The sequence below is a fragment of the Paramisgurnus dabryanus genome, chromosome 13 (assembly GCF_030506205.2).
Source record: "Paramisgurnus dabryanus chromosome 13, PD_genome_1.1, whole genome shotgun sequence".
Taxonomy (NCBI): Eukaryota; Metazoa; Chordata; class Actinopteri; order Cypriniformes; family Cobitidae; genus Paramisgurnus; species Paramisgurnus dabryanus.
Window position 1 is genome coordinate 17674095 of NC_133349.1, and position 14049 is coordinate 17688143.

Here is a 14049-nt window from a genome sequence, read left to right on the forward strand (position 1 = left end):
GACTTTACATGATCTTTAAGAGGAACTGAGCGGTAAACTTTAGACATAGGTGCCTTGCATCGATGATTGAAAAATCTGAAGCCAGTTGATTTCTGGAAGGATTGACAAGTGATTTATTAAAACAATAAAATATATAAACCTGAAAAGTAAAAAAACAAAACTACAAGTAATCAAAAAGATCTCCACTGGACTGGAGGACTGAGATAACAGTGCATATAAATAAACAGTAGAAGGATTACAGTATAAAGTAGGGTGACAGGGGATAACAAACAAAAACATTTTAAGGCCATAAAAAGTATACAACATTTCTGAAAACACTGTTTATTTTTAACCTTAAATACATGTCAGTCATTTGGAAAGGGGCCACTAGCACGTCTGATTACAGGACTTTGAGACAGTCAGTGCAATGGGTAGCTAGGCCTACTACATATTTTACTTTTGGGTAAAAGGTTTTTTTCTTTAATAAAAAAGTAAAGCTAAAAAACTAGGGATCACCACTACGGCATACTTCTTCAGTGATTTAAGCAGCACTTATTTTTGTATGTTTTTGTGGCAACCCTGTTATCATCTAATTTAACTTGATAAGTAAGGCTTTTTCCTCATCTCGACTATCTCATCCAAACCCCTATAGACCCAAACTCAAAGGCTTTATTTTAAGATTTACTGGCATATAAACTTTTATTTTTTGGGGGGGGGGGCTTTTTTAGATATTAGTATTTTGCGATAGTCTATGTAAACAAATGAATATTTAAAATTTAGATTTTTAATAGCAGAACAGGAGTATTTGCAGAAACACTGGTAACCAATTACAAATATAAAGTCCGGGGATAAACGTTTATGGATGACCGGGAAAGTGCATTTTTTTATGTTTAAAATCACTTTAAAAATGCAAGTACAAATTGCCATCTGCATCAAACTTCCTGTATCTATATTTGTACTCCAAAAAGTTTAGTAAAAGGCATCACAATGTGCTTTAAAAAACCAAGTGTACTCACGCAGGCCTTCAGATCTCCAGTTGAAATGTATAAAGAAGAAAATCTATGATTTCAGTGCTGATATAAATGAGATCACAGGCTCCTTCATACATCAGGTAAAACTGTAAATAGTGTCAAAAGCGGCAGATTTTTTATATTTGTAGCTGAAGAGCGCTGCATGTCCTTTAAACATACTGCTTAACATGAGAGGGCTGACATGTTTCTTATTTATCCTGATAACATGTTAAGACTTTACAGGTGAGCCCAAGAGACAAAGGGGCTATACGGGTCATGGAAAAAAGTGTCACTACAGCACCAGTTAAACACAAAGGACAGGAATAGAATAGGATATATTTATATCTATGTATACGCATTTCTATACTCGATCGATTTAATGCTAAAACAACCCAAAAATACTCATCTAAAAACCAATATCTCAATACTAGTGCAAACGATTTCGTGCTTGTCGGATGAGGCCCAACAGTCTTATCTCAGGTGCCCCAAAAACTTGTGTATTTGCTTCCTGCACCCAGTGTAACACTTAGTCCCCTCCATACATTCAATAAACTGAAACTAACCAGCCAGTAACTACATGTATTCGTAATACAAAAGTGCAATAACGGTTTGTATTGATACTTTACACTAGGTACAAAGAGAATTGAAGAGTTTTGTACACAAATATTAGGAACACCTGATATAAAAGGAGACGCTATGGCCTAACATATGTAATATGTAATGCTGGAAGAGGAATGTTGCTGAGAGTCTGGTTAGGAGCGGGCGTTGCGGGCGGAGCTCTTGTTTCTGGGACTTCGTTTTGCTGGTGTCTTGATGTCAGCTTTCGGTTTGTCTCCACCCTTCTCCAAACTTTTTCCACACACACGATTTTCCACACTGTTGATTTGCTCCTGTGCAAAATAAGAGACTTTTGTTAAAGGTATAGAGACGATTGGTATGGTGTACCATTTATACTATGTAAGCAAATTCACTGTAATTGTAAAGTTAAAGTCATGACTGATTCATGTATGATTAGAGTTGGATCTGAACTCTGTAAAGGGGGTCGCACACCAGACAAGAAGCGCCGCGTCTAGAACAACTCGGAGGTATTGTAAAACGGAAGTCCACATTAAATAGCCCGAGCTTAGTCAGATAGCGTCTACTTTAAAATGCAAAATATACATTAGCAGTCAATGTTAATCGTTAATGATGTGGGACAAATATGATGTTATTCAATGTTAAACTATGTGAGTGGCACGACAGGGATTTGAGCAACTTCCTGAGTCATAGCTGGGCGCCGCGGACAGGCGCCACCTGTTACTATACTATACTTATACTCATAGAAAACAATGTGTTTGATTTTTTTTTTAACTGCGCAGCGCTGAGCTTGCGTTCGGTGTGCGACCCCCTTTAGAAGGGTCCTGGACACCCCTGCTGTAGGCTGTTAACTACTGTACCTCAGTGTAACGAAACATCATTTTGAGGCCACGAGGGGACCTTCGTTTCTGGATATATCGAAGAGCACATTCCAGACAGAAAACCACATTATCGCTCTCGTGAACAACCTGTTGAAATAGTTCAGAAAAGTTTAAAGCATTCATTGCATTGCAGCACAGGTTAAGCAATCAGCCTGGGCAATGGATTACTCTCTATAGCTCAGGATATGTAACAACGCTCTCAGTTAAGTTTACATCAGGATCTGTCTTTGTTTAAGATGTTTTCACAGACATTACTTAAGAACTAACAATTGAGTTATCAAATTATTTTGAACACTATGGGGCGGTTTCCTGGATAGGGCTTATCCTAGTCCCAGACTAAAATGCATCTTAATTTAAAACATTTTGCACTAACATATCTTAACATATATCAGTGCCATTGTTTTGTCTCAACATCCACACCAGTATTGTTTATTGTAAGCTATTTTTGTAAAAACTACGTAAATGTCCTGATATAACTAAGGCCTAGTCCTGGACTAATTTAAACCCCATCCGTGAAACTGCCCCTATAACGCAGATCACTCGACTGCAGACTTGGCAAATCTGAGCATAGTGTGAGATTTCTGTACCTCAACATAAGACACACTGTTACATACTACACGGCTGTGTCTGAAATAGTTCCCTATACCCTTAAATAGTGCACTGTTTGAGGGGACAGCCATTTTGTAGTGGTGTCTGAAAATTATAGTGGACTTTTTGCGTGCACTTTTTAAAATTCTGATGTCCACATCCCTGCATCACTGTGAGGTACATGCAAATTAACTCCCGCATCTGGACACAAGATGGCGCAGTGTTTCTGGACCTTAGTGTCTGAATTCACTCATTTTATTCAATCAGTAAAGTTGACTATATTACTTAACTAATTTGGGGAATAGGGAAAGAGGGTATATAGGGGGATATTTCGGACATAGCCTGAGACATACTGTGAGATCTCATTTGTATTTTTTTTAACTGTTCCTTTTTATAATATTCAATGGGTGGACAAGTTTTTCTGAATTATAAAGAAATACATTTTGCACAGGGCACTTATACAAACAGTTATTTTTTAAATGCAAATCATAAGGAGAGTCATTTTATTTTCTCCTAAATTTACCATGGAAAGGTAACACAGATGCTGACACACTTGGCAGCGCCTGTCAGCGGTGTCTTCTGTAAACCTTGAGCGTTGCTGCTTCTTGTCTACAGAAGATTCGCAGTGTGTGCCATAGCGCGCAGACAGACGGAGCCCGGCCTCAAACAGATCCCTGCGCTGTCTTATCTCTGCATCCCTGAAAAACATCCAAAAGGAATTTTACTTAAATGTTTCTAAGGTCCTTAAGCTCAGAAATCCTTAACCAGCATAATAGTTTGGTTCCAAAATGCAATAAATACATTTTAACTAATTTCGGTAAAAACATAAAAAATTCAAATCCATAATTTCATTTTCAAAGATTTATTATAAAAACAATTTTTTTTTAAAAAGGTTATAAATCTATTGAATCAATATATAAATGTGCATTAATCTTTGTCATATTATATTCATCTAGTTGACTAGTATTATACACTGATTATTAATAAATGGCATTAACCAAAACACTTTATTTGTCATATTAAGAAAACTGTCATTGTTGCTGTCATCCATGGGACATCGTTGCTGAACTTTTTTGACAGCAATCTACTGTACATTTCTTTGGTCCTGCTCGTTTTTTGTTGGCTTCAAGTAAAATAATGGAAAGTTTTTCATAAGATCCTCTGGGGTCAATGTGTAAGCATAACATAAGCTTGATGATGTTGGGAGAACAAGCAGCAGCCGACTTTTTCGTCTCGCCTCTCGCGTAAATTGTTAGATTTTAATGGCTTACGTTTCTTTCCCATCACAGAAAGCCACCACAGGTTTATCAATGACATCAAAGTATTATTTTGTTTTTGTTTGTTTGTTGATCACAGGTACAAAGTAGATGAGGAAAACTAGAATAACGTGTGTATTTAATGCGCTGCCATTGTTGTTTACAATGCGTGGAATGCTGGGCTGTGATTTGTTGAGCGGATTTATTGCATTGCTGCAGAAGGACTGGTTTTTGTCGCGGTTTGGAAAAACATAAAAAGATGACAAAATAACACGGTAAATATTGGATTTTGAGTAAAATTAAGAATTTACTTTTTAATACTGACCTGATACAATACTGATTTTGGTGGTAAACAATTTTTTTTTAATGCCGTTTATCGCGTTATGGAACTAAACTCTTCATATACTGGAGCTCAAAAGAGACTGCCCACTTTTTCAAGAACCTGGTATTCAGTTCCCTAAATGGTTTTAACATTTTTAAATAAAAGAGTGCTGAGCTAAAAACCAAACCAGCCAGCTCACATACAACATACACATTTTAAAGCAAAAAAGGTGCCAAATTATATTTAAAGGTGCAGTGTGTAGATTTTAGTGGCATCAAGTGGTGAGGTTGCATATTGCCCCTATCACTTTCGAAGCACAGAGAAGCCACAGTAGCTGTCACAGGACAAACATGTCATCTTCTGAGACAACATATTGGCAAATGCGCTCTGTAGAGAAGTTTGTCCATTTACGGCTTTTGTAGAAACATGATGGCGCAAAATGGCGGCTTCCATGTAAGGGGACCCGCGGTGTATATAGATAAAAACATCTCATTCTAAGGTATAAAAGCATTACAGTTTATTTTGTAAGGTCTTTATAAACCACTAAAAAGGAGTTATCTAAATTATTATCTTTAAATTAACTACACATCCCATGATGCACTGCGTGTAATGTAATAAAAGAATGATGGTACAATATACGCTGGTATAAAAAGGTTTATAAGCTAAGATTAAAATGCACAATAAGTGTAAAATTAACTGCAAGGAAAAGTACACAAAATGTATGTTTTATGAGAGACTTTGCCAACTGGTGTTCAATAAAAGCCTTTGACTGTGTTTTAAAGTGATAGTACAGCCCACCTGAGATCTTTAAAGAGAACGGAGACCGCATTCAAAAGCTGTTTGTTTCCCCGCTCAGATGTAGCAATCTGATAGATGAGTTTCTCTGTGGAGAAAGGCTCCTCTATACGACGCCTTTTAAGATCCTGCAAGGTAAATGGGACACAAAATTGTGAAAGTCAGAGGCAGAGGCGAACACACGCAAGGCAGAGGAAAAACCTCACTTACAAAAATACAACTCTGAGCTAAACCAAGCCAAGCTCCGGCTGACTTTGTCCGTCCCTGCGTCGAGTCTCTCACCTTAGCTGCCTCGTAGCCCAGTTTCATCCACTGGGGGTTGGCGAAGTGCACTGTCTCAGAGACACTGTAGCCACAACACACCTTAGACACAAAGGTCCCTGGGAAACATACCATAAACTGACCGCTCTGTTGCACAGTCCGGTACACTTTCACCCCATTTTGACGGAGCACCTCTGGAGAAATCTGTCGCAGAAGTACAACAGTGAATGAGGCGACATCGAATGCAACATTTGGGAATACTTTGGAGAACTTTTTGCTTGCAGTTTATTGATTTTCAGTGAATGTCTTCATAGTGCAAAAGTAAAACCAACATCTCTCTTTACCATAATGTTCCTCTCTAACATCTCCAGCCCTGGCGTCCCATTCGCCTGCAGCAGTGTGTGTACTATTTTGTCAAGTTTCGATTGCTCTTCAGCTGGAATACAGTACCTTGAGGAAAGAGACATTATTTACTCAAAAATGCCATTTTGGTCAAGTAACTTCGCTCTAGTTTATAAAACTTAATCCAGCTATCACAACAAATGTCTTCAGTTAATATTAGGTATTTAACAACTCTTACCAAATGCAGTCAGCACCAGTGTGTAGGTAATCTATGTAAGGAAGGCTGTTTTGGTCCCGGCACCAGCATGAGGTAGAAAAAACCATGCCTATGTTTAGCCAGGGGATGGTCACTCCTGCACAAAACAAAGATTGGGATGTTATTTACCCCATAGTCTCCTTAATAAAGGTTTTACTTTGTTCAAGAAAATCCAGTTTTTGTAAGTTAACGTTGACGTTACCTGGCACAGCACCAAGATGACGTAAGATGGATCCTGAGTTATTGGAAAGGACAGTAAGATTCCATCCATGCCTTCAGTATAAGACAAACACATTAGAGGTATGCAAACAATAAAACCAAAGATAAACAACAGAAAATAGATGTATATATTTATTTATGTTTTTGTGGGTAACAGTTTACAATAAGATTGTATGTGTTAGCATAGATTAATGTTTTATAAACATTAAATAATATACCTTGTGACCCTGTGTGTTAAATCCTGGCTAAAGTCTAGTATAATCTAATTATGAGCTCCCATCATAGATTTTACATTAATTTCATTGTTTGACGTGGTCTTACTCAATATTAAAAATATCAAGGTTATATTTACACAGAATGTTCTTTAAATTATATCAGTGTGTCTGAAACTGGTCGGCGGCCTCCCATGGGTGGCGTGAAAGGGAGCCAGGGCGCCCCAGTTTTAAAACATTTTATAAAATACATTAATTTATTATAAATTCTGTGTAATTAAACATCAGAAAAATACAAATACTAACCAACAGCACTACACTGTATAATTTCATATGCTTTGTTTAATTCAAATTCTAAATTTATGTCAAAAATTTTCTTTTGAGGTGGTTGCAAAGGGATGCATCCTACACAGGGGTGGGGGGTTACATGGCTAAAATTTAAAATACCACTGCCACTTATGTAGGATTATTTTATGTAGAAAATAAGTATGATTTTACCAAGGTTTACACATACAGGGTCACATTTATTATTTATAATAAAGAAAATACTAAAGCTGGAATCCGTAACTTTTGCCTCTCTTTTTGAAACATAAATTGCAGGTTACTTTACTTAATTTTACGTAGGTTGAAGTCAAATTACATCAAATTGACATTTCCTGCAAAATCCGAACAAAGTAATGATGCACGGGTCATCTCATAACCTGCGGGCCGGGGGTAAAAACAATTTGTCCTTTTATTGTGGCGCGGGCCATTAAAAACAAAATAAAAAAACCTTTAACCCATTGTTGCGTGCAATTCCCTTTAGCCTATATTAAATATTTGGGAATGTATTTTCATATTTTATTAGATTCTTTGATAAGGTTACAATACGTTGGCCTACGTAGCAACGTAACTTGTGTGATGTCTTTAACGTGGGTTCACACCAGCCGCGTTTGAGGCGTCAAATTCGCGTGTACCGTGTCTAGTTTGCTGCCTGAACATTTTGAGTTTACTCGCTTTATTCACGCGTGAAATTCTAGTCATCGAGACATTCACGCAGAAATTTGCGTCATGGGAGGGGCTTTTGCTCATTTCCTGTTATCATGTCACCACCAAAGTAAGCTCCTGATTGGTTAAAATGTTTTAACTTGCAGGTTTGCCGCGGCAACGCTCAATTCACGCCATTCGAACAAACTATACGCTCAAATGAGGCGGAATTGCATGTACCGTGCCGCGCTGAACGTCTCATTCACGCCGCGAGACCTCCAGACGCGTGTTGACACTTCTTTACATTGACTTAACATTGAAATCACTCACGCTTGACGTCTCTACCGCGGCTGGTCTGAATGCAGCATTAAACCTCACAACAGCAAAACAACCAAGTAAGTAAAAGTGAAGATTGAAGACGAGGTGCGGGAATTAAGATCGGTCATGAATTTACATCAAGAAGAAAAAGAAGGTCAAGCTGCTAAATCTAATGTAGAGGTATTTATAGTTCTTCTATACAGATGAATACAAGCGCTGCTTTGTAAATGTGGAAAATGTGTATAATTATCCTATCTTGTTATTAATATGAACCATGCTGGTTTCTATGGTTCATAAGCGTATGTTGTTGCCACTTTTCAGGGCTTGTGCAGCACGCTTGATTTTTTTTAATTCAATTGCTTAAAATTCCATGTAAAACTTACTTAAAAAGGGGGATGCAAAAATGATGCATGCACTATATTTTTAAGTAAAGTCAGTGTATTATTTTTTACAGAGTAGTTTTCAGCATGTATTAAGTAAGGGATAATGTAGAGGCAGCCGGTAGTTATCGGGAAATAAGCCCCGACAGTGTGAACAGGACCCCACGCGAAGCAGAGGGTCTTGTATCACACTGAAGGGGCTTATTTCCCGATAACTACCGGCTGCCTCTACATTATCCCGCTTATTACACGGCTACTTGTCACATAAGAAAAAAACCGGACATGAATAAGAATTTGAAACATTTTATTGGCATATTTGCTTTAAATTAACATTTTTATCCTTCCGCGAAACTTTGCACAGATGCATAAAATGACCGTAATGCCTTATTAACTCTTTCCCCGCCATTGACGAGATATCTCGTCAATTAAGAGAAAACGCTTCCGCGCCAATGACAAGATTTTCCGTCTTTCCGCAATACCGCTATTATCCGCAACTTTTTAAAACCGGAAGTATTGCCCTATGGCAAGCGGCTGCATGTCCGTGTCTGTTTTAAAGATCGCTCTGAATGGGATCTCTATGAAAAATCCGTCATACAAATGGAATTATCTCTGCTTTTTGCTCAAAATATGGTGTTTTTGCAAAAACCTACCCATATTCAAAAGCTGATTGCAAAAGAACCACTAAAGGTAGGATGAAACGTTTTTTTTTGTTTGAAAGCAGAGGGTCTGTTCTTTCATTTGGTATATTGTATGTTTATATATTTAAAGAAGAACATTTTCTGGAAGGCATTAAACTTTGGTGAAAATCATGAAAAACGCTGGCGCTGGCTGGCAACTTTTTTTTAAAATGCTGGCGGTGAAAGAGTTAAGATCCTCTGCTTCATACTTGTCTGTCTCCATTTTTTCTCTTTAACCAGTCTTTGAGAAGTTTTAATGCCCATTCTGTATTTTTTTGTGTGTTGGCTTCGTAGCTGTCATGCTCTATTTTGTCAAGTTCAGTCTCAGTAAGCTCTCTGTGTCTTGTCGTGGTTGTCCAGTGTTTGTCACAAGATGGCGCCAAACAGTAATCTTTATTGATCTTTATTGGCGCGGAGCAATTTTACTCGTGCAAGTAGTACCGGCTATGCGTTATTACTTTGGAGCGGTTATTATTTGAAAAGAACGAACCTGCAAATGTCTCAACTGACCAATCAGAATCAAGCATTCCAGAGAGCCGTGTAATAATTTTTGTTAATGTTAGTTAACGTCAACACAGTTATTTAAGTTAGTTCATGCTGCATTAATTGTTGTTGGCAGTTACAACGCTTGATTTTATATGTGTTAGTAATTGCCGAAATTTAAGATGAACTAAGATGAATAGAAGTATTGTTCATTGTGAGTTCATGTTGAATAATTATTAACAAATACAAACTTATTGTAAAATGTTCTATTTTATTATCCCTAGCTTTTAGCCTGGCTCCGCCCTCCTACACGCTTCCGCTTAATTTTCATTTCGCTTCAGTACTACGTCTGGGACTGCTGTGTAGAGTTTCGTTTTCTCCTGCAAAAATCTGCAGGTCCAATCAGCGAACAGAAGGGGGTGGCTAAGAATGATGACGTTGAGGTCGTGCGTCAGTGTGAGTTCAGTAATGGCAGCGGAGAAAGACGTGAGAAAAGCTATTCGGTCCGTTGTTGCAAAACTGTCGAATATACAAAAGTTAAAGCCGGAGCAAGAACCAGGTTTTCTAAGTTTTGTTGATCCTGAGTGACTCTGGGCAGATCCAATAGTTTTAAACTTCAACAGAGGACCCTCCTTAACGAAAGTAACGCTTTGCAATGGAGCGTGGCCAGACTCTCTTTACAAATGAAATGAATGTACGAGAGTCTGGTTGGACCAGGCTACCTAGCTTTAGCCCTTACTTTGAAAATGGCTCAGTCTTTCCCACAGGGAATCCACTCCCATGAGTCTTTGTGTCAACTCTCCCACAATGGACAGCAACATGGCATTCTTTCTCCTCAACCAATCTCCAATACTCCTTCTGTAAGTGGACATAAAATAAGCACTGATAAACATCTGCGTTTACTCTTTAAAGAAACCTTTATGACGACAGCTTGCTAATATAAATGTGTACCTCTATTTCCGCAGTGTCAGGCTCTTTGCTGAAGCACATGTTCATGGTGTTCCTGGCTGCTCTGTAAAATGTTGTAAGAGAGAACGATTTCCCCTGTGAAACATAACAGCACAAACAGAACAAACAGTTAGATAAACTTGGTATATAAAATGCTATATATACTTTTTCCCTTTTAAATACAAAAGTTAAAGGATTGCATACCCTATATGTGCACTTGGATTGATCACTTAATACGCCTTCTTCCCCTTCTCTCTTGTCTAGTCTTCTCAGCCGGCCGCTCTTCCCCATAGGGTCCAACTCTCGGAGATGTTCCCGTGTTCCGCTCCTGTGCAACGCCCCATTCACCAAGCCGTTTTTTGGCTCGCAGCGTGGAAGCAGCAGAGCGGCATGCTGGGATATATCTCCCTGACCTTCCAGGGGTCCGCTTCTTCTCTCCAGACTCTGCTTTTCTGCCAGAACCTCCTTTTCCAGATGAGCCCTCTGGGCCGGCGATAGGGAGTCGTATGAGAGCAGGTACTGGCAGTAAGCCTCTTGTATCTTAGCCAGACGATCTTGTGCGGAGCGTGGGATGCCCAGCAGATCGGCAATCCGGCCCCATGTTTTTAAGTCTGTCACCTGCTGCATGCCTCCCATTTCATTTAGAAGCTGGAAGAATCGGGCGAGATCCAACTCACACCCACCTAACAGGAAGCAAAAAAGTAATTTCACTGATGATTTTAGATTAGGCACAGTCCATAATATTAACCATTTGATACGTATTGCTCCCACAGCTACATAAAACATACAAAAAGCCATTACCAGTTTTAATTTGGCAGGGCCACAATTATTATTCAATTATTATCAAAGCTACAAGAGAAGATGTTGAGGGTGTGTAAAGCGTGAATAAAAAATACTCACAAACCATCATGAATTCAACAACCTAATATAATATAAAAGACACTCAAGTTATTACAGTTTTGCGTCATTTTTGTCTCTTAATGTGAATACACATACTCCATTATTCACAGCTCATATTAAAGCCCGTCTGGTCTTAACAGGACACAACGTGGTCACTGTTTGAGCGGCACACAGAAAGAACGTATTGAAGTTGGCAGAAAGAAGGCACTGCTGTCTGGCACCGGCAAATTTATTTTCCCACTCGGACAACAAGAGACGGGAGTATGCTGCCTATTTGAGTTCTGGCTGTGTGACAGACAGTCAGTGTGATCTCTTTAAGGGAAGCTGTTCATCTTGGCACGGGCTGGAAATCAATCCACACTGGAGAGGTCAGATACTAAATGACCAATAGATGTGCACTTAAAATAGAGCTGTGCAGATCATAAGCAATATGAGAGTATGCAGTTGGATGTTATTACAGCACAAAAATGCCATTTATTGTCTGAGCAAGCACACTAATCGGATTTTCTTTGCCAATTTCAGGCTGTTGTGCTCTACGCTGATGCACTGTAATAGAGATATTAATAAAATTCAAGAGCTCTATGTAATGTGCATACAACTACACTGCTTAAATCATTTTCAATATCTGCATTCTTAGCTATATTCCAGTAAAAACATCATTAAAACACTATAAATAAACTTGACAAGCAGGTCTCAATATGTTATCACGATAATTTCCTGATAATGTACTCTTACTCCCTTAGTCAAAAAGAAGTTTTTAGATTTTTCTCCATAAAGTGGACTTTAATTGAACTCAATGGTTTGAACCACAACTTCTCGTCTCGCACTAGCCCTGGGATGTGGGTGCGCGACCTATCACGTCGAAAGGTCACGCATTATGTATGCCAAACTACCACTCCAGTGTTTACAAGTGTGGAGAAGGGGGACCAAAGTTGTTTTATGTGGAATGACACTAATTAATGTATTTGTGTCAGTTTACTGTTTAAAATGGTCTGTATGTGTGCGTTTCGCATGCATCAATTGTGACCTTTGGACATGATTACGCACGGCATCCAAGGGCTAGTGCAAGATGATAAGTTCTGTTCAACCTCCTAAAAAAAAAATTGGTTATTATTTTTATTGGTTCTTCCTAACCCCAAAATAGCTGGAAGAAATCTGAAAAAAAAGACAAACCAAAACTCGGGTCTTAGCAGGTTTTGGCAAAAAATATGATTGTTTCCCTAGATAAGACCCTTAGATAGCATGCAAACCAAAGCTTTTAAACGCGGCTGAAAATGGCAAGCGGACGCCGACTGGCAGCTTTTTTTCAGCCGACTGACAGCTTTTTTTAGCTGAGTGCTTTGGTTGCTGGTTGTCGCAAGTTGGTTGTTGTGATGTTTATCCAGCCCCTCCTCCATTTCAATTGGACAGCCGTGTGAAAACTGACATTGACAGGCTGAGCTTTTCAGTTGTATCTTTTTTAACTCTCGGCGATCAGCGGTGAACAAACAAAACTGTGGAAAAACGCCAGTTACTAGCTTTTTTGAAAAACGCTGCGCTGCCATTGGAAACAATTAAAAAAACATACACCAGCCAGCCAACGGTGCAAAAGCGTTGGTGTGCACGCCCCCTTATGCCTCGGGTGGGATCATTTAGACCCCTATGAATTTGCAATTTGGACCTTCAAACCACTGGGTTCAATTGAAGTCCACTATATGGAGTAAAAGCCTGGAATGCTTCATTTTTTTTTACTTAAGAATTAAAAATATCTAAACAGAAGCCTCAATATCTCATTTAAAATAGTTTTTTGTTTTTTTGGCTGCACATCAATAATTATGGATTCTTATTGGTTCTAGTCACTGGGGATCTGATAATTTATCAACTTGTCGCCAATCGCCATATTTGAATTTACCTCTGTGATCGATACATTTTCGAATGAAACATGACAAATTGATTATTAAAGGTCAAGTTCTTCCTGATCCAATTTTTTAAACCCTAGTTAGTATGTAATGTTGCTAAAATAGCATATATAATACCTTTAAAATGATAAAGCTCAAAGTTCACTGCCAGGTGATATATTTTCTTTAACAGAATTTGCCTTTCAAACCTACAGCGAACGGCCGGTCTGGACTACAGTCCTCTACTTCCTGCTTTAATGACGTTAGTAGAACAGTTTTATGACTAAACTCCACCCATGAAATATGAACACGTTATATTGTGCACTGTAAACACAAAGCTTCAAAAACACAGGAAGAACGTGACCTTTAAACAACCCAAATCTATGAATAGTTTTCTCTCACAAAAATTTTGTTTAAACTTTAGACACATATTAAATGCGGAGTGCACAATGTTTGAAACCCAGTGTTGATATTTGAAATCACCTAACAATCACGCCCCTACCCCAATAGAATCTGGAACTTCTTTTGATAGACCCGCCCCACACATATGCAACCCAGGCAATGATGTCGTTTAGAAGACACGCCCCTTACTGCTGATTGACTACAAGTGTGTTTTGGTAGTCGGCCCGACTCCCTTTTCCAAAGTGTTTTTCAAAAATTAGGCACTCCGCCTTTAACCCAGTGAGGTCGTTTTAATATAAAATTATTTCTATTTGTTAACCTAAAGAAAGGAAGTCATGTCGATCCAGGATTTCATAATGAATTATTCCTTTAAGATTTAGTGCAGTGTAAACTGTTATGCC

The 14049-nt window shown here is 38.5% G+C and overlaps 1 protein-coding gene across 1 annotated transcript in view; it reads right to left on the reverse strand.

Annotated features, from left to right (window-relative positions):
- Nucleotides 1-691: 691 nt before the first annotated feature.
- The window catches only part of jarid2a (jumonji and AT-rich interaction domain containing 2a), a 46568-nt gene continuing 33210 nt past the window's right edge, over nt 692-14049 (reverse strand). The window contains exons 8-18 of the mRNA XM_065260917.2: nt 10674-11152; nt 10473-10565; nt 10261-10379; nt 6469-6539; nt 6249-6363; nt 6013-6118; nt 5690-5872; nt 5411-5535; nt 3558-3732; nt 2426-2533; nt 692-1879 (exon numbers count right to left, since the gene is read on the reverse strand). Of these exons, the coding sequence (XP_065116989.1) occupies nt 1742-1879; nt 2426-2533; nt 3558-3732; nt 5411-5535; nt 5690-5872; nt 6013-6118; nt 6249-6363; nt 6469-6539; nt 10261-10379; nt 10473-10565; nt 10674-11152 (1712 nt within the window). The 3' untranslated portion in view covers nt 692-1741. The remainder of the gene's footprint in view (nt 1880-2425; nt 2534-3557; nt 3733-5410; nt 5536-5689; nt 5873-6012; nt 6119-6248; nt 6364-6468; nt 6540-10260; nt 10380-10472; nt 10566-10673; nt 11153-14049) is intronic.